Source organism: Ischnura elegans, chromosome 2 (genome assembly GCF_921293095.1).
Source record: "Ischnura elegans chromosome 2, ioIscEleg1.1, whole genome shotgun sequence".
In the NCBI taxonomy this organism is placed as follows: Eukaryota; Metazoa; Arthropoda; class Insecta; order Odonata; family Coenagrionidae; genus Ischnura; species Ischnura elegans.
In genome coordinates, this window is record NC_060247.1 from 58,162,207 (window position 1) to 58,182,323 (window position 20,117).

The 20,117-nt window shown below is 37.3% G+C and overlaps 1 protein-coding gene across 1 annotated transcript in view; it reads left to right on the forward strand.

Moving 5' to 3' along the window:
- Positions 1 to 3,608: 3,608 nt before the first annotated feature.
- The window catches only part of LOC124153788 (cap-specific mRNA (nucleoside-2'-O-)-methyltransferase 1), a 42,991-nt gene continuing 26,482 nt past the window's right edge, over positions 3,609 to 20,117 (forward strand). The window contains exons 1-7 of the mRNA XM_046527145.1: positions 3,609 to 3,719; positions 4,932 to 5,215; positions 13,031 to 13,186; positions 13,313 to 13,480; positions 16,678 to 16,845; positions 17,309 to 17,498; positions 18,063 to 18,181. Of these exons, the coding sequence (XP_046383101.1) occupies positions 3,707 to 3,719; positions 4,932 to 5,215; positions 13,031 to 13,186; positions 13,313 to 13,480; positions 16,678 to 16,845; positions 17,309 to 17,498; positions 18,063 to 18,181 (1,098 nt within the window). The 5' untranslated portion in view covers positions 3,609 to 3,706. The remainder of the gene's footprint in view (positions 3,720 to 4,931; positions 5,216 to 13,030; positions 13,187 to 13,312; positions 13,481 to 16,677; positions 16,846 to 17,308; positions 17,499 to 18,062; positions 18,182 to 20,117) is intronic.

Below are 20,117 nucleotides of genomic sequence, written 5' to 3' on the forward strand. Positions count from 1 at the left end.
GACCATTTAAGTAAGTAGACGTGCCATTCGGACGGAACGCTGTGGCCAACATCGCACGGCGGGGAAGTGAGTGGGATGAGGGAGCGTGACGTCACGGTTGGGACTGCAGACGATATTCCGTATGCGCGCTTGAGATATTTTAACGCTCATTCGCTGCAAAGTCGCCGAAAAGTGACGATATTGGGCACGCAAAATGATTATACACTTAATAAATATATTTTTACGATGAACTAAGGCATTTTATAGCCTTGACTGTGCGCAAAAAGCTAAATAAATCAAGATAAAGCTAGAAGCGATCGTATTAAATAAATTGATTAAGAATGTCATATGTAAACATGGGCGTACCCAGCGAAGGCCAGGGGGAGCAGCTGTCCCCCTAGAAGCAAAAATCGCAAAATTCTTTAAGCAAAATCAGTACTGAATTGGAACGAAAGTATTCAACAAATTTTCTTCAAACCAACGAAAAATAATATGTATTAGTATAAGTTAAGTAACTGAAATAAAACTATTTTTTCAAGGAAATGATCTCATAAACTAATAAAGCGCTGTTATAATGTTCTTCATTCATCTTTTCCATGCTAAAATGTCTCAACTTGGCTTGCCCCCCCCCCCTCCTAGACCATGGCTTTCCTCCCCCTAGACCATACCTTTTCACCCCCTCTAGGTAAAAAGAAGGGGTCCTGGCAAGTATCTCGTAATTTTTTCCGCAAAAACCAGTTTATTGCGATCTCGGTAATCTTCAATAAAAATAATTAAACAAATCGTTTTATTTATAAGCCCAGTACAATGAAGCCTAGATTAACGTATTTACACTGAAAATACGCATTTTGAAAAGTCCTACGTGAGATTAAAAAGAAGGCGTGGAGCAAAATCCCACGATATTTCACAAAGGGTGAAGGGAGGGGTCCATTAAAAGGCAAAATTATTTTTGAAATATTCCTTATTACTAGTAAATTAACCTATTAACGGTGACATTCCTAGAAAATGAATATTAAGACTGTCCCAACGGTCGTGTGTCATTTTTGACCCGTAATTTTAGTAAAATTGCATCGAGCAATATTCATAAAAATTGGCACACTTGTGGGGAAAGGTCCTAAGTTTTGTTGAGTTTAAGGAAAATTTTTACAATTTTGACCTTTTGATCTCGCAATGTGAGTCCAAACCAAAAATTTTAATTTGCCTTATGTGGTTTTAATGTAAAAAATCGAGATTGAAAAATGTCTAAATTTCATTGACCAAAAATGTCAATTCTTGAGTTTTCGGACACAAGAAACCCGAAAAAAACACTTAAATTTACGAAAATTCAACCGTTGACCCAGTAAGGTCACCGTCAAGGTCATAAGGGTGGCAAAAAGAATAGCATACCAACAAAGGTGTCGATCCATGGATTTTATAGGGCACCCAAGTCATTGATATTGTCCAAATACCCGTATTATTCACTAATTGACCTCCAAGGTTAATACGGAGGTCAAAGGCCGTAGAGGTAAACGTCCGGCCATCGTGACACCCAGGTTTCGAACCATATGTTTTCAAGGGTGCCAAAGTCGATTTTTCAGTTAATAGATCCGTATTGTTGATTTGTTGACCACCGAGGTCTCAATGGGGGTCAAAGGTCATAGAGTTAAATCTCTGGCCATCATGACAACCAACGTGTCAAACCATAGGTTTTGAAGGGTCCCAAAGTCGGTTACGCAGTTCATTCATCCGTGCAACAATTTATTTTGACCTCCGAAAGTCATAATGGGGGTCAAAGGTGATAGAGATTTTAGTCGACCGCTTTGACTTTCTGACCGCTTTTGATTCAGATATTTTAAACTTCATTCGCTACTTCGATTACCAAATTTTATCTCCCTCAATAACTTCAATGGCATTTAAAAAAAGGTGATTGTTTGTTTTTAAACTCTAGCTAAATTTGAGGATTCTTTTTCAAAACTCTCTTCTACAATTCTAGGACATTAAGCCTGATATAGAAAGTAGGAATTCATGGTGTGGTATAATTTAAAAATTCTATCTACAGCTGACGAAAGAGGTAACTAGCGCGTTTTACTGTAACCAAGTATTTTCTTATACATGCGACTTCCGCATTTTCACAAAATTCGTTCAGCATTTGAAGACGCACAGTGTAATGCAGAAATAGAAATATATTTTAATGACAATATTTTCCACATCTGCGGGCAACAAAACAGCAGCTGTTTGAACGGCCTTATGTATCAATTGCGCTGCAAAACCGATTTGATAACTTGTGATGCACAGACCTTAGATCTGAAGGAATGACTATAAAAAATAGAATGGAAATACATCCTTCTGCTAATGCTAGTTTCTTTTCTTCGTTTTCATAAATTGTTTTTACTTAAAATTTCTGTATTTTGGAGGAAGATAGAGCAGTATTTAAATATCTTTTATGGTCTTGCGTCTCCAAGTGCTTCGAAATATCATACTGCCGTGAAAAATAGAAATTTATCCGTTACATTTCACACATTTGACAGAGTAATCGCGTCTGGATTTTTTTAATAAAATGAGATTCACTTCTTAGATGATCTTTGAATCCACATCCTCTTTTCTTACGTATTGTGACAAGAATATAAAAAAATTAATTTATGTCGTAAATTGTTTAAAGAATTTAATTGAAAACTCTGTAAGTACATACGTACAAAATTACATAAAAATATTTAATAAGTTATTCAATATATTAAATATAATTGATTGTTATAAAGCAAATTTATTTTTAAAATTATTTTAATCCAATCCTCTCTTTCTTTCTAATTATAAATATGTTAATAGGTATTATTTATTCCCAGAATTTTCCGTAGCGTGCGTAAATCGTAGGTGTCACTTGCAAAGCCGGCGCTAGACCTTTTTCCACCATCGCAAAATATATATAACACGAGAGCTGTCTGCTAAGTAAAAAAATTATGCATTTATGAAATAACTAAATTACTTACCTAAATAATATGAATGCTGATTTGTTGACATCCCTTTTTAGTAGCGCTAGCACGCAGCTCAATTTGCATCGCATAATTGACCGTTTAAAAATTACTATATGCGAAGGCGTTGCCGCGTTACTTCGTGGACGACCGGCAAATTCTTTACACCATGACCCTTTTCCTCTCTAAAATTCCCCCGTTTACAACTTTTGTGCAAGATTTCATGTTTTTATAACGATGTTCCGAATGATGCTAGATCGCTAACGAGATAAGAAAAAAATCTGCGGAAGTTTACAAAGGGCTTTGTCTTCATTTTACTGCCACAATATATTTTCGTCGCTGCCAATGACGAAAAATGCCACTGTTCATTAATTGTAAATTCACCAATCCAACCATGGCTGAGAGGATACTTCTCGTACATAACGCAATATATATTAGTACTTTTAATTGAAAAATCGCGAAGAAAATGGTCAAAATACCGCAGTGATACAGTGAATCCCCATTCGTTGCCATGCGCTACGACGATGAGCGTCCCAACCGTTACGTCACGCCCCTTTAAAAGTGGGTGGGGAAGGAAGGGAGCGGAGGGGAGATGTTGGCCACACGGCGAGACATGGGTAGGGGTGGGGAATGGCGGGTCTAGTTCTTATATGGTCTAAGAGCTTGCCGTGAAACAAGCGAGAAGCGTTGCTGCGCATCGAAGATAGTGTGATCGTGTGATAGTGATTGTGTCGCAGAAAGAGGGTAGTAGTGACTCATGTGCTTCGGTATTTCACGTGGAGATGTACTGCAAAAGTAAGAATTTCACAGAATTGTTAATCAAAGTATCATTATAACCCCCTGGATAAGACGGTGGTTTTAAACTGCAGTCTATTTTTGGACTTGTAGGACTCAGATTAGTCATTTTAAATACCCTTTCTGTTGTCAAGTTATCAAACTTAGATAGTAAATATTTGCTTGGTTACGAACTGGTTGTATTATGATGTTAATGTAACCTTCGTGTGATTGATTTGAATTGTCTCTAAATTGTATACTGGTATATGACGAACAAATAGAGTAGGTACTTCTACTTCATAATTGGTGCGACTTCTACTTTTCCTTAAATAAATAATTTATTCATTAGGCTAGCCATATTCACTTTCGTTGTGCTTAAAAGCCTCTCTCTGCAGTCATTTTTTATTTTTAATCTCTCACTCCTTCCCGTGGGGGAAATTTGCTTCTTCATCGAAAGCTAGGTCTCTCGACCGGTATGTTTACTTTTTTATCGTGGCTGTAATGTAGAATTCACTTGAGTAACCAAAGGTCACACTGTAAAATGAGTATGATTTAAAACTATTCGGTGGGAGACAGTAATAAACTGTTGTGATCTTTAAATCCACATTAAAGATACCGTGGCAACTTTGCCGCCTAAAAAATTAATTTCGCAACCGACCATGGCGCTTAGACCATGATGGCACATTGTGCCGAATCCATGGTTGCAATGAAATTGTTGATGAATTGCTTGACTACTTCCGAGTACGTGCGCTTCATTGGATGACCTTATTATACGGTTCTAGTACTATTCCAGGTGGCATGAAGATGATAAAATTTAATGTGTCATTTTTGCGATTAGCGGTATTCATGGAGAAACGTGCGACATACAATGAAAAATATTATTACCTCGTCGGAATATTGACGCTAAAAACAGATTAATATTGATGACGTTAGGTAACTTAGTGACTCGTTCAGTAAGTTTGATTCATATTGATGTATTTTGGTGCCGCATTCTGTATTTATGGACTTAACAACTGGGATCGGTGTGTGTTAGCTCTTGCTAAAGAATTATGCATTGTCTCCTCTATGTTTTGGAATCACAATATGGCATATCAATGGCGCATTTTTTCGCTGTTTCTTTCCTAAATTTTTGGCGATTTGAACCGACTTTTCACGGTCCGGTGGGCTATGTTACTGAAATACAAGTTGTGCATATATCAGTGCGTTTAAGGATGATTTTTTATTATCCCTTAGGCGGCAGTAGCGATGAAGATGAGGCGGATCACTATGGGAAAAGGAAATTATCCTCCGATGATCCAGATTCGCCTCCTGGTAGGAGTGGTAAAAGACGCTCGATTCAACCAGGAAATTTCCATCAACAAAATACTGTCGAAGACACCCTTCAGTTGAGTGGTTCCAGCAGTGAAGATGACGAAAAGGAATTGTCTCGGCGGCCCTCCCTTACTAGTCGTGTGCAAACGTTGGTCAAGGAGGCTGAGCAGCCAACGTTTGAAAACAGTAAAATTCAGCGAATGCTGGTAGGTGCAAATAATATTGTTTAGTATTTTAGAATATCTGTTCCTATTAGCCTCCTATTCAATCAGTTATTGATGTTAGCTTATAATTTTGCTTTATCAATGTTGTAGTTCAAATTTTCTATGTAACTTGAGCGTTGCTAATACGTTATTGCTGCAGGCTGTAACTATTCACTGTATTTTTTTCATGGGCTAATCCATGCTGGAAAGGGATTTTTATATCCCCTGGGGTATTTTTATTTATATCCTAGACCTTAATAAGTGTGTTATATATGTGCACCAAGGATGAAGATCGCAATGTAAAAATACTTCCGGCTTGGTTGGGATATTTTTAAATTATTTTATTCCAAGTCCTTTTTAATATATTGCGAAATATTTTTTTCATGGCAAACTAATCCTTGGTTTGTGTATAACTTTGCACCCATGTGCGCGTCTGTTTACAAAGTCATTTGTTTCATGAAAATGAAAAAGCAGGAGCAATTTCCACAATTTTACATTTATTAATACGACCGGTTTCGCTTTTCAGCATCATCAGGTTTCGCTTTTCAGCATCATCAGGTTTCGCTTTTCAGCATCACACCTGATGATGCTGAAAAGCGAAACCGGTCGTATTAATAAATGTAAAATTGTGGAAATTGCTCCTGCTTTTTCATTTTCATTATGTCACGTTTCCACTCCATCTCGCCTGAAACCTCAGACTATAGTCATTTGTTTCATGCAGTACTTTAATATCAGTTATAAGATTTTCGAGCAGCATGGCCAGGTTGACGCTATGACTACATTTCATTTTTGCGTTAAGTACATTTAAAATAAAATTTCGGCGCGACCGGAGTTGGAGCCCCTTATTCGCCAATTGGCGGATTGGCGGCGGTTTCTAGAACTATTTTTCAATACAGTCGCACACACTTCTCTACAAAAACTATACCAATCAGTCACTGTTTTATCTGTCAATTTCAAAACTGCCATATTGTACTTTTGCATAAACTGCCCTAGCCATTGACTAGTCAATTTTAAAATTTGACATATACTTAAATGACTATTGAAAAACCAAGAACCCTTTCTTACAGATCGTGAACGTTCATGCGGATTATTTTGACTTTGATTTTTACATACCCATTCATTTCCATCAGTCTACTTTGGTCTCTTAGTTAACTTCATTTGCCTTTCACACTTGGGACATTCATAACTTGACGCAATAAAACCTTCATTCATACACCAATTTAACACACACTCTTGTCCGTAAACAGGCAATAACGCGAAATATCCGCTAGAATATTTAACCTCTCTTGAAGAACATTCATCCAAATTCTTTTTTAATCCACTTCCATTAAAGTCATGTTCGAACGTTTTATGAAATGGTAACTTCGATAATAAATCCGATTTATTGATAAAAATTTAGTAACCATAACGCGCGGGGAAAATTGTTCTAGAAACTGCCGCCAATTGGCAAATAAGGGGCTCCAACTCCGGTTCACCCAAAATCTCACTATCACAAGCATTATGGGACTGCAACATTTTAATTATATATTGTACTTTTGAAGCTATACCACTATTGGGAGTCACGAGGTTACTGTACAAAATACTTATGAACTGTTACTATTTATTAAACCAATTTATCAAAATATCAGTATTTAATCGTATCAATATCATATTAAATATTGCATGAATGAAAATACCTTCATATTGTGAGCATAAACCATGTGCTTTTTTACTTCATATTTTGTGTAGATTCTTTTTTGAGCCATCAAACTTTTGGGACATATGTGGTATAGTCAATAAGGTTAATATAGATTTTTATGCACTTTATTTTAGGTTATAAAAAAACCTTTCTCACTGATTCAAGTATTGAGCTTGTGTTGATTTTGTCAGGTAACCCAAAAGCAAAAATGCAACAATGAAGATGTTAATTATAAAAATGTTTAAGCATCAAATTCCAATCGCAACATCCCTCCTTAATTTAATGACTTTACTTTTGACATATGCCAAAAAGTAAAGTAAAATGAACATATCAATGTGATGAACCTGGGAGCTGGTAGCCCTTTGGTGTCTATATATGTGTAAGTTGATCTTCTGAACATAAATGTTCTGCTTTTATAATTATTTGATTATAAAGTTATTATAAAGAATAAAGTTATATTTCTGTTATGTTCCTACTATTACAGTATTTGTATATACGCCTGATTATCTTTGAATACTCATGGAGTCATGGTTCATTTTATATATCTCAGATATCTCATTAATCAGATCCAGAGAACTTCTGAAGGGTGACTTTGATATCTGATCAATAAGTAGACTACAACACTCAAATCTGGGCTAGTTCCTGTCATTTTTGTCAAAAACGAAAAAAAGTCTTCTTTACGTCTTTGTTACAAAAAACTATTTTATTCGTCTTCTATATCCCAAGGCCGCACAACAATCACTTTTTATATTGGCAACGTAAATAAAAAACAAAACAAACATTCATCATCACCTTGAACGTAAAAATGCAAAACCCTACAAAATATTAATTTTCACATTACAACACCTCCCCTCGTTCGAGGATGATGGAAAGGAACACAAAAAACATCATAGATAACTTCGTAACTTTTAGTTGTGAGTTTCTTACTCCAACTTAATTATGCCCATTTCTTTGGCAAACAATAATGTCTTAGGTCCAGACAAACTCTTTGTCAAACAGTCTGCAATGTTACTATCAGATTTCACATATTTCAATGAAATCTCTCCCTCCTTCACAGCCTCTCGGACATAGTTGTATTTTACCACGAAATGTTTACTCCTCTCATTTACTATGTCATTATTGGCAATGTATATGGCACCTTGGTTATCACAAAAAATGGTGCAGGTCTTTGGAATGAGGCTGCTTTGCTTCAATTCACAAAAAAAAACGGCCTCATCCACTGGATTTCACACACACATTCATAAATAGCAACATACTCAGCATGCGTGCTTGAGGTGGCTATGCTTCTCTGCTTCCTACTTTTCCAAATCATTGCTCCACCTCCCAGCGTGATAACATACCCAGTGACAGACTTTCGATCATCTCTATCCCCTGCCCAATCTGAATCACAATAGCATGCAAAACCTTCACCTTTCCTGAAAACAAGTTGATAATCACATGTACTCTTTAAATATCTCATTACATGTTGAACTCCATTCCAATTTGTTACAGTGGGGTTGCTACAGCATTGACTAAGTTTGCACACTGCGTTTGCAATATCTGGACGAGTATTGGTACTCAAGTATAACAAGCTGCCTATTGCACTCTGGTATTTCTCCTTACAAAAAATTTCTCCTTCTCCTTTACTCTCAAAATTTGCACCTGCTTGTAGTGGACAAGAAACACATTTACCTTCTAACATATAAAAATCTCTGAGAAAAGACATGACATACTTCTTCTGACTCAAAATGACAGTTCCCCTGTTTGGTCTGGTGAATTGGATGGACAAAAATGTGTTCACCATACCCAAGTCCTTCACCTGAATTAAGGATGCAATTTCATTTTTGAACACACCTACTTCTTCCTTCTCACCTATAATCAAGAAATCATCAACATATGTTCCAACAATTACATTGCTCCTTAAGTACACACAAGGGTCACTGATACATTTCACAAACCCTAACTCCACCAAAATCTTACTGAGAAACTCATACCAATTTCTCCCTGACTGTTTTAAACCATAAAGGCTCTTCTTCAACCTACAAACAAAATAATCTCTGTTTACGTCCATCCCTTCAGGAACAGACACATACTATATGGTCTCATCCAGCTTGCTGTTTAAATAGGCCCCCACCACGTCTAGGTGATCTATTTCCCAATTATTTTCCACAGCAATATAGGCTAACAGACGAACTGATTTCCTTTCAACAACTGGACTGGAAGTGTCATGATAATTCACACCGTATGTTTGAGTAAAACCCTGAGCCACAAGTCTTGCCTTAAATCTTACAATGTTACCTTTGTTATTCCTTTTAAGAGCAAAAAACCCATTTACAGCCCACTACTTTCATATCCGGTCGTCTTCTCACGATGTCCCAGGTCTCTTGGCCTTCGATGTTCCGTAATTCTTCTTCAATGGCTAACCTCCAGTTGTCGGCTTGAGATCCTTCTATGGCTTGGTGGTAACTGGTTGGGACATCATCTTTTCCAAGGACAGAACGGGTGACGTTGCAGCATTCACACGGTCCTTTGGGCACCCGCTGCCGATTTGACCTCCTCAGGACTTGAGGATTTTCCTGCTCTTGTTCCTCATTCTGGACCTGGGCCTCTATTTCTGCATTTTCCTCTCCTGGCCTCTGGGCTATGGCTTGTGGCATATGTGTCGGGAGGGCTGCATCAACTTCTTCTTTTTCACTCGATGTGTCTTCTGTCTGGTCGCCTTTCTCACTGTTTACCTTTCTATGGAATGGGAACACAGTCTCATTGAATATGACATCTCGACTAATAATGACTTTCCTTGTATTTAGGTCCCACAATCTGTAGCCTTTGGTGCCCTCTGGGTACCCCAGCATCACTGCTTCCTTTGCTCTGGCATCTAGCTTGTCACCATGGACTACTCGATACCAAGCCTGACAACCAAACACCCTTAGGTACTGAAAATCCTTCTCTTCAAGTTCTCTTCCAAGCCACCTCTTTAGTGGAATTTCAGAATCTATTGCTGTTGATGGACAATGATTTCTTAAATGACACGCGGTTTTTAGGGCCTCAGCCCAAAAATGTTTTGGCATACCAGATTGTTGCAGCATAGCACAGATGGTGTTCAAAATTGTCTGGTTATACCGCTCGGCCAGACCATTTTGCTGAGGAACATATGGTACAGAGAGACGATGTAGGACTCCACTCTTCTCAAGGTGTTTCTTGAATTCATTTGATGAGTATTCCCCACCGTTATCACTCTGGAACTCCTGTATTTTAGTTCCATGTGTGACTTCCACCATTTTCTGATATTTTATGAACTGCTCACTTTTGGCCTTCAAGGGAACTACAACAGTGAAATGAGAAAATTCATCAATAAAAGTGACAAAAAATCTGCAGCCACTCAAAGAGGCACAGGGCATAGGCCCCACGACATCAGAGTGGACCCTTTGGAGGACATGTGTAGTCTTACTGTCTTTTTCTCCATTGTAGGAAAATTTCAGTCTCTTAAACTTTCCCTGTATACATGCTTCACATTCTTCTTCTGTCTTCTTACTCATTAAGTTCCGCAATGGTTCTATCTTCATCATCCCTTCATGGTGCAGGTGTCCCAACGGTTGTGCCATGTTGTTGCTGCAATTTTACATGCTTTCATACCTTCATGTTCTTCAGCTTCTTTTCTTATTTGTGAAATAGAAGCACTCCCTTCAGTAGTGAGGTAATACAGGAAACCAACGCGATACCCCTGGAACAGAGTAGCTTCTTCGTCGCTAACAGTAGTCTTTCCGTCTCTCCTCACAATGGTCAAGCCCTTCTCTTCTAATTTCCCTTCCGAAATCAAATTGTCTTGGAGGCAAGGAATATATAACACATTAGTTAACTTTATTTTCCATCCACCACATTCATTCGACATCTGGATGGTCACTGATCCTTGACCTTCTATTTTTAGTGATGTACCATCACCCACAGTTACTTCTCCAGAGAGGGGTTTGAAATCAACAAACAAATCTTTCCTAGGGCTCATGTGATCCGATGCTGCTGAATCCAGTATCCATATGCCGTTGTTTGCATGGTTTGGATTTCTTTGCATGCAGAGTACTTTATAGCCTCTTGATACTACTGATGCTGATGACTTCTTCTCTTCTTCATCTTGCTTCTGTATGGCAGGACAAAATCTTGCAGTATGCCCCTCCTTTCCACATGTGAAACAAATGTATCTCCTCCCAATGGGATTCTTTGGAGCATTTTGTGATTTATTTTCACTGCTTACTTTAGGTCTGTTTGGCTTCTTCTTTACCTTGAGAACCTTGTGTTCTTCTGTCTTCGCGTAATCCTCATTTTTCATTCTCTTCTCTTCTAGCAGGAGTTGGGACTTAACATATTTGGATGTTATGTCTCCTTCATTTGTTCTGTAAATACTTCGTATAAACCCAGCATATTTTTCTCGAGGCAGACCCATGAGGTAGAACGCAGCCAGTGCTCTATCCGGGAGATTAATGCCACACTTAGTAATTTTACGGTTGTAATTCTGGATCTTGCTCATGTACTCAATCATGGAAAGGTCTTCCGTTTTTTCGGTATTTACCATTTCCTTTAGGAACATTATCTCCTGGAACACGTCGTAAGTGGTGCACATGTCTCTTAATGCCTCCCACATATCCTTCGCTAGGTCCAGTCCCACGATATCATCCAAAAATGAATCATCTACGTATTGTATGATAATGGCTCTGGCCTGTTGATTTTGTCGCTGACGGCGCCTAACCTCTTGTGGTGGGAGTTGGCTTTCGTCTTCCATTTCTATCTCGTTTCCATCACTGCCGAATGTTATGTATGGATGGAAATCTTTTACCGCTTCCCAACAATCTTTCTTCATTAAAAAAGCTTCAATTCTTACAGCCCATACATCGTAATTATCGCTGTCGAGTATTGGGATACACGTCTTCTTTTCTTCCGCCATTTTTGATGATTCCGAACTTACAAAGAACAATTATGGGGTTCACTTCTTCTAACCTCAAACGTATTCGCCGTTCACACCATCAAAAGAAAAGCTTCGCTTCGCATCAACACTTAGTGTTTAAGTCTCATAATCTGTCAAAAACGAAAAAAAGTCTTCTTTACGTCTTCGTTACAAAAAACTATTTTATTCGTCTTCTATATCCCAAGGCCGCACAACAATCACTTTTTATATTGGCAACGTAAATAAAAAAACAAAACAAACATTCAATTTTGTACACCAGGAAAGCAATTATGTACACAATTCACCCCTTGGCGTATCAGTCTTCTTTTCTGCCTCTACTTCCAGTAGAACTTTCACTGGTGTTTTGATGGAGCTACATTTCTGTATGTTTAATTGTTTTAACAAACTATTCACATAGGATGATTGACTAAGATACATTTCTCCATTCTTTGAAATCTTGATTCCCAGATATATTTGTTGTTCTCATAATTCCTTGATTTTAAACCTTTGATTCAATTTGAATTTTTGCTTCGCGATTTTCTCTTTATCATAACATGCTATCAGGATATAGTGATTTTCTTTTCGTGTGACTCTTTATCCAGCAATCTTTTGTTCGCGAAGCTCAGTGTGAGATCCTTCATCAAAAGTGTCTCCATTGGAATGATCATCACGTCATAAACAGAGGGTATTGTCAAAAGTAGATGACATAATGTCGGATTCCTTGTCTCTTTCCAATTGAGCATAAATCTCTGATCAGTTCTTGAAACATTAGGAAATGATTACCATCATGTCATTAGTAGTACTAAATTTCATAGTTAATGAGAAATTGGACGAAACTACCTGCATATTACTGGCCTCAAATACTCATACAGAAAATAGAGCTCAGTTGGTACGTGTACCAGGAGCCTCATGGATAGTAAACCAAATCATGAAATGTCAATTGTAACTAACATTTTGGCTTGTTGGTTGAAGCTAAGGCTGCAATTGACACTGTGACCAGGGATACGAGTTGAGAGCTTCCTAGTGATTTAGGGTACCTTTCCATCAAAACTTAAGCTTGGAACCAGAAGTCAGCTTTTTTCATTCACAATATTTGATTAGAAACATCTTAGCAGTCATCTTAGCAGTAAGATTCTGTAAATACCTAATTTTTAAAATGGTACACTGAGTGAAATGAGGAAATATTAAATAGAATCTGTATTTTATACTTTTTTCTGTTTCTTTTTAGGACAAAATGGGTCATAAAAAGGGAGAAGGACTTGGGAAGCACAGCCAGGGTCGTGTGGCTCCTGTGGAGCTCTCCAAGCAAAGAGGTCGATTAGGTCTTGGTTTTAGTTTGAAAGGTTTAGAAGCTGCAACTCTAGAGTGGGATTTTTCCCAAGAGGTAAGTACTGCTGTGTGGTATGACACTTTTTGTATTTAATTGACCAAAGGACTTCTTTATATAAATTTTTTTTACAACGTGGTGTTTTCGTTTGTTTTAAATAATGTGGTATTTGGACAATCTTAGGTGATCAGCGTTGAGGAGGAAGTATTATGGCTGGAAGAAAAGGATCACTGCACTTTACGAAGTTCTGATCTCGAGTCTTGGATGAAGGAAGGACCCAAGAAGCTTGAAATTGATGATGAAACTGAATTTTGTGACGCTGAGATACTCCAGGGTGTACTTAATAATAAGGTGAGTTCATTTTTGGCATTTAACAAACACAGAAATTCTATATTGAGCATTGTGATAATGGGTTAACTGGTGAAATCGTTCTGGGGATTTCATTGCTTAATGTTTGAATTGGCATGTTTCTGAGTTTGCTTTGAACAATAAAACATTCTACCACATCTATCTTAATGAATAATAACTTCTCAACCTACAGATTATTTTCCATTCCTATTCAGTAGAACCTCATTTATATGACCCTCAGTTATACGATGACCTCACTTATACACCAGTTTTTTTTGGTCTCATAAATAACCCCATATGAACCCATGTACTTCCAATCTAGGTTATGAAACTTTTCACTTACATGACGACCTCGGTTACAAAACATTTTTCCAGGCCAATGAGATAAAATACCTCACTTATACGACTTGTCAGAGAACTGCTGTACAAGAAGATTGTGGTACGTGCACCGATTATAGTCACACAAGCAGGAGTAGTGCATGCGCATTACATAAGTATGTCAATAAAAAGTAATAAGTTTTAATGATGAGCGATGCTGTTTGTAAGATATTAATTGTAATTATAGTAGATGATTGTTAATCCAGAATTATGAATCACGGAATATCTATGTCAAGCGGAAGATTTTCTAGAATTTTGCCATGGTTATGTTTTCCTTCACCCCAGTGAAGTAATGCCCAAACTAGCCATTTCTTAAAAAGATAATTGTATTTGCAGTATGAACGTAAGTTGATGGTGATTCAACACGATGGTAAAAACAACATAAGTGGTCTTATTCCATAATCCCACATCTGTGGGACGAATTGAGGCTGGGGAAAGTTGCTTACGCGGCGTGCAGATCAAAACTGACCCACCTTGTATCTCAATGGGTTTAAATGAAACATAGTTGGACCTTGAATAGCTACAGTAAAACTTCATTGCATCGTAATGGAGGTCCCAAAATTTAGGCAATTTGATGTATGGAGGTTCACTATAGAGAGGTTTTAGTTATAGGCACCATTTTTTGATATCCTTCACAAATGAAAGGCACTGCTGTCTTTTAAATCATAATATTTATGTGTTTAAACAAACATGCATGCATTAGTGAATATGTATTTATTAATAAATAAAAGCGAACAAACTATGTATACAGAAAGCGGGCGCTATTGAGTGATTTTTACCATGATTTGTGAGAAAACGATGTGATCTCTCTTTATTCAACATTTACTTAAAATGATTAATAGTTGGATACCTTTTTTTCTTATTTACTATTAATTCCTAATTACTATCACTACCTAATTAGGTATTCTCTCATATGGAACAAAATGGCCATAACTAATGATAACGTGAAAATTACAACATAATAAATGTCTATGAGAAAAAAAATATGGGTGAAAAATTTATCGCTGAAAATGTCATTCCATGTATGTAATCGCGGCTGCATTAATGATCTCTAGTTGTCTCGGTACGATTTGCAGAGTTAGATAGGCTGTCTCGGAGGTGTGTCCTCGGTATGATAAGCAGAGGTTTTATGAGATAAATAGGATCACTACGTAGGGGTTTGCTTATAAATTTACATGTAAACCTGACGGGACCGTAGGGGTGGTATGAAGTATGGATGTTTACGATGTAAAGAGGTTCACTATAAAGAGGTTTTACTGTATTAGCTTAACTCTGCCAGGTGGCTAGCGCCTATCTTTTTAACAGAATAGGAGTTAGCGTGAATGCCCTTGGAGAATAACTTGCATTGTCAGTCGTCATGTGATCATTAAAGTCAAATTCAAAACGTGAAAGGTAAGGCAGATCCTTTCAACTCTGGAATGGCTTAGCACCATTATGTCGAAGTGCAAAAAGTGTCCAGTGGTGTTATCAGAAATGGGAAAGTAAAATATTCTGTGAGGACAAATCAAGCAGATTGTGTGTCGAAGGTCCCGGCGCTGAAATCACAGAAGAATGCCAACAGATAAGCTTACCCGGTAGATTCAATCTACTATTGCTAAAATTTCATGGGGAAATTCTTTTTTAGTGCGTAAACATTATATGTAAAGGGGAGAGATTTTTCCAGGCTCTTAATCTATATTTGTTCATTCATCACTGACAGCAGTTGCGCAGTTATGTAAATTGATCACTTAAAGAAAGTGATGTAAACACAGGAATAATCTTAATCACGGAATATCCCAAGTGCCGGGTGCTGCGTATTATCAATGGAATGGCATTTGAAGGGAGGTAACCGACAGCTGGGGTCATTTTCTCCATGAGGTAAGGGTGGGAGGATAGAAACCCTGTGTTAGAATTAGCCAGGTTGTAATGATGGGCTTAACCAGGGCTTAACATCCCATCTGCCGGACAGTGTGTTGCACTGGAAGTTCCTTCCACACTACTCTCAAGCAGGGATACAGCCATCTCTGAAAAGTTTCTGCCACTACCAGGACTTAAACCCAGGCCCACAGGGTGTGAAGCCTTCTTTATGCATTAGTGAAATTTTGCTCCCTAATAATGGGGTACATTTGGGACTTTCCTCAGGTATCTCATTTCTTCTATCTCCAATCTTGGTTTGTCTATAGGTAGTAAAATGAATTTCCTGAAAACTGCCGTTTATGAGCCAACTTTTTTCGAAAATTGGCATCTCTGTGAACATTTAGTGTCACCATTCCTAAATTTCTCCGAAAAAAACGGAGAACCTCTTTTTTATGTTTCCTATGCATAAAGCCTGTGTGTGCTATTGTGAAAAAATGTAATTTTAATCGCCTGCAGAATGCATCAAGAAAAGGAATAAGTAGGATATATTTAATGCTTACTTATCGTAAGGAATTCCAACTTTAACATTGAGGGCGTTTTTTTAAATCTGGCTAAATATTAATGCTTAAATACGATAATAATAACTCGAGTGTTTTTGACACCAGTTTTTTGATCATGTTTCAAATAACAATTTTTACTAAAAAATTGGTTCGTATTGGGAATGCATAAAATTAAATATAAGTTTTATAGTAGTTAAGCAGCTAAAGAAACATTAAACTAAGCAATAAAAATGACGTTGCAACATTTTATGAATTTTATATTTATTGCGGTCTTTCAGACTGAACGTCACTGTTAGTGTAACAAAAATTGCGCGTCACTGGTTAAGGGTTAAATCTCTTCTAAAAAATTACAAATTCAGGGAAATTATATAACTGATCTCTCCACTAAAACACTTGAATATGTTTGTGTAACCTTTCTTTTCTCAGACTATCTTTGATCAACTACCACCCCATGAACTGAGGAAGGCAAGAATGCGGTGCAATCCATATGAGACAATCCGGGGTGGAATCTTTCTGAACCGTGCGGCAATGAAGATGGCCAACATGGATGCTATTTTTCAATTTATGTTTACCAATCCAAAGGATCCAAATGGGGTAATATTATTTTTCTCTCCATCAAATGGAAAATTGAGGGAAATTTAGTTTGCATGTGAGTGGATTTTTTTATATTCATGGATACATAAGGAATGCACTGTGGAAGTCCATTATAAAGAGGGTGGCCTTTAGCAAGGGTATCATTTTTGCGAGTTAATTTTTTTGTTGGTTCATGTGGAAAAGCAAAGGGAAATCATGCTCCCATTACGAGTGCTCATGTTGGTACAAGTACTTAACCAGTTGATATTTCCACAGATGTCTTCCGATATGTATAGCTCACAGGGTAACCCGCACTCACTTTTTTTCAGGATGGTTGTGAGGGTTTCAGGATGATCATTTTCCATGTGGACAAACAAAATATCACTGGCTATAGTGTTACACTTGCTATATCTGTACTCATTATAGTGAACTTCCTGTGTACTTCCATTTATGATGGAGGCTAACCCCCTAATTTTGCTTTCAGAGGTCAATGGTGGGAAATAAGCTGCTCTATTTTGCTGATGTTTGTGCTGGACCTGGGGGATTTTCAGAATATGTATTATGGAGGAAAGGATGGGAGGCAAAAGGGTTTGGATTTACCCTAAAAAATGAAAATGACTTCTGCTTGTCTGATTTCTTGGTTGGAACACCTGAAAGTTTTGAAACACACTATGGTAAGAAGATGCGTTATGTGATTTGATTTTTTAAAGTGTACATAATCTTAATGTTTTTTTTGGCAGTTTCATTTGTGTTTTATTGTTCAATCAAGGTAAATGTCAATGAAGCTGGGCCCTCCTTTAAAATTATTTTCCCAAGATGGTGCTATTGTCCAGTGAACATTTTCTAATCCATTCATTTGTGTGTGAAGAATGATAGCTCAACCATAGCTGAGCCATATGATTTTTTTTCAGAATTTTTGCCTCTCAGGTGACTCCTCAAAGGTTCTCTGCTTGGTATCCTGTTGTATTTTCTAAATAACCACAGTGGTTTTAATGAAATCACTATTTTGTGTAAAACCTGTCAATTGTAATTATTTCCTTGATCATAAGCTGTGGTTATTTAATGTGCACCAGGTGCATGCATGTAAAGTACATATTTAAATTGAGCATGACTCATTGCCAATATTCTGGATTTTTGTGATGATCATCTCCATAGCTGAACTGTGATGTTGGTATATCCATAATTAATGCTATAGTTAATGTGAACTGAAAAGATTTAAAGTGGAATATCTTTTACAGGTGTTGATGGACTTGAAGGTAATGGCGATGTTACTGTCTCAGACAACATAAAGGAATTCACGAAGTATGTTATGGACAGAACTGAGGGTCAAGGTGTCCATTTCATGATGGCTGATGGGGTTAGTAAAATCAAACACTATATTAGCAGAATAAAATTAGTTTGAGCATTTTTATTCAGTAGATGGTACCCCATGCATAATATCGTTGAACCTCCCATTTAAAAACCTCTAATTAGTGAAGTGACTACATTTGAACTACTGTCCCTGTCCTGATAGTACACATTGGGAAAGCTGTGTAAAATAACCTCAAATTTACAAAACCTCCATTGTAAAATGTTACAAATTGATCAACTGGTACATTTAAGCGAAATCACCTCCGTTTTTCTGAGATATCACCTCAAATTCATCGATTATCTACAGCAATGGAGGGAGCTGCCTCATCAAGAATAGAGAAGATTGGGGCAACATTTTCAACCAAAGTGATGAAACAAGCAGTCATTTTCCTTCCATCCCCGCATCAAAGTCAAGAAAACCGGTTTGGTTCCTACCCTAATTTAGTAGCAACTTCAAGGGACAACTCGCAGTCTTGGCTAATGTATGAGTGCCTTCAGAAATACATGAGTTTATTTTTCTGGGTTTCTTCTGGAGAAGTGATTTTTGTGATAACAGTGGTGGAGCAAAATTTTAAGATATGGCCGATTCAGATGCATCTCAGTTAGGTTCATCGGGCTCTGATGATTCTTATATTTCATCCAATTTCAAAGAAAATAATGATTCTCCATGCACAGAGGTGAAAAGTGGAGAAGATTTTTCATCTGAAGAGGAAAAGCATTTGACTTCATCAAGTTTTGGTGATTGGGGAGGCTGCACCAATACAATGAGAAGAATAAACTTTTCTGGTGGCATAGCTTAGACATGAAACGAACTTTCAGATTAGACCAGGGACTTAGAATAATCAGGACTGGGCACTTAAAGCTTCATCTGTCGTCGCTATTGTCGCTGATGAGAAATTATTCATGCAGATGGCAGCACTTTAGCTAGCCCGAAACATCTAAGGAGTTTAATGGCGATTGTACGGGAATTATCTTTTTTCGGCATATTTTTTAATATAGAGGCTACTTTAGAACGATCAATTTTCTTGAGATACCAAGTGCGTTGTATAAGGAAATTTTTCTCAATGAAGTTTTTTTTTTATTTTGAAGTTTGATTCTTTCGAGAGAAAGAACGAATTCCTAACAGTAGAATTGACTTTGTTGAATTTCCATATCTATCCCATAAGATTTTCAGCCTCCAACTTTTTGACTACTGCAGTGGGAATCTTTATTGGGAGCAACTATTCCTGTTGAAGTAGGGCATTTTAAGCTTGTATATTAGATATGGCCTTATTAGTTTATTCTGTTCCTTCCGCATTGAGTAGTAAAACAACTATGACGTGCAATTATTTCCAGTCTAGCATTCACTTTTATAGTATCACATATGCCATGAAACAGAGTTACTTGTTCACCATTCAGAAGCTGAATTTCACTGATAAAATGCTGAGATAAGTATTTAATGTTGTTCCGTTCCATGCAATTTTTACTTAATTATGCATTGTTGATTGATATAATGAAACCCTACCAGTTGATATTAAATGATACACTAAATGCGAAGTTTGGGGGCGTACACTTAGTTTTTTCCACAGTTCTATCGCAGAATAAAAATATAGTGTGTTAAAAATGGATTTCAGGGCTTGATTCATTATTTAAAAGCTTTGAATTTGTTGCTTAGAATCTATATTATATACAACCCGACGTGTGACAGATAGCTCATTGACCACTCACTCATTCACGTATACAAATTCCCGACCACTTCCGGACGTGCTGGGAAGACGAAATTTTTACAGGTCGTGGAGAAAAAATATTCATCGGGGGGAAAAGTCCGAAAACTCGAAAAAGTCGATCGGTTTTCGAGATATATCGATCCGAATTAACATTGGAGCCTTATGGGACTAAAACTTTTTCCGTTCCTTGCCTTCTTTCGAAAGTCACGGGAACGTGAAATTTCACTGACGGAAACT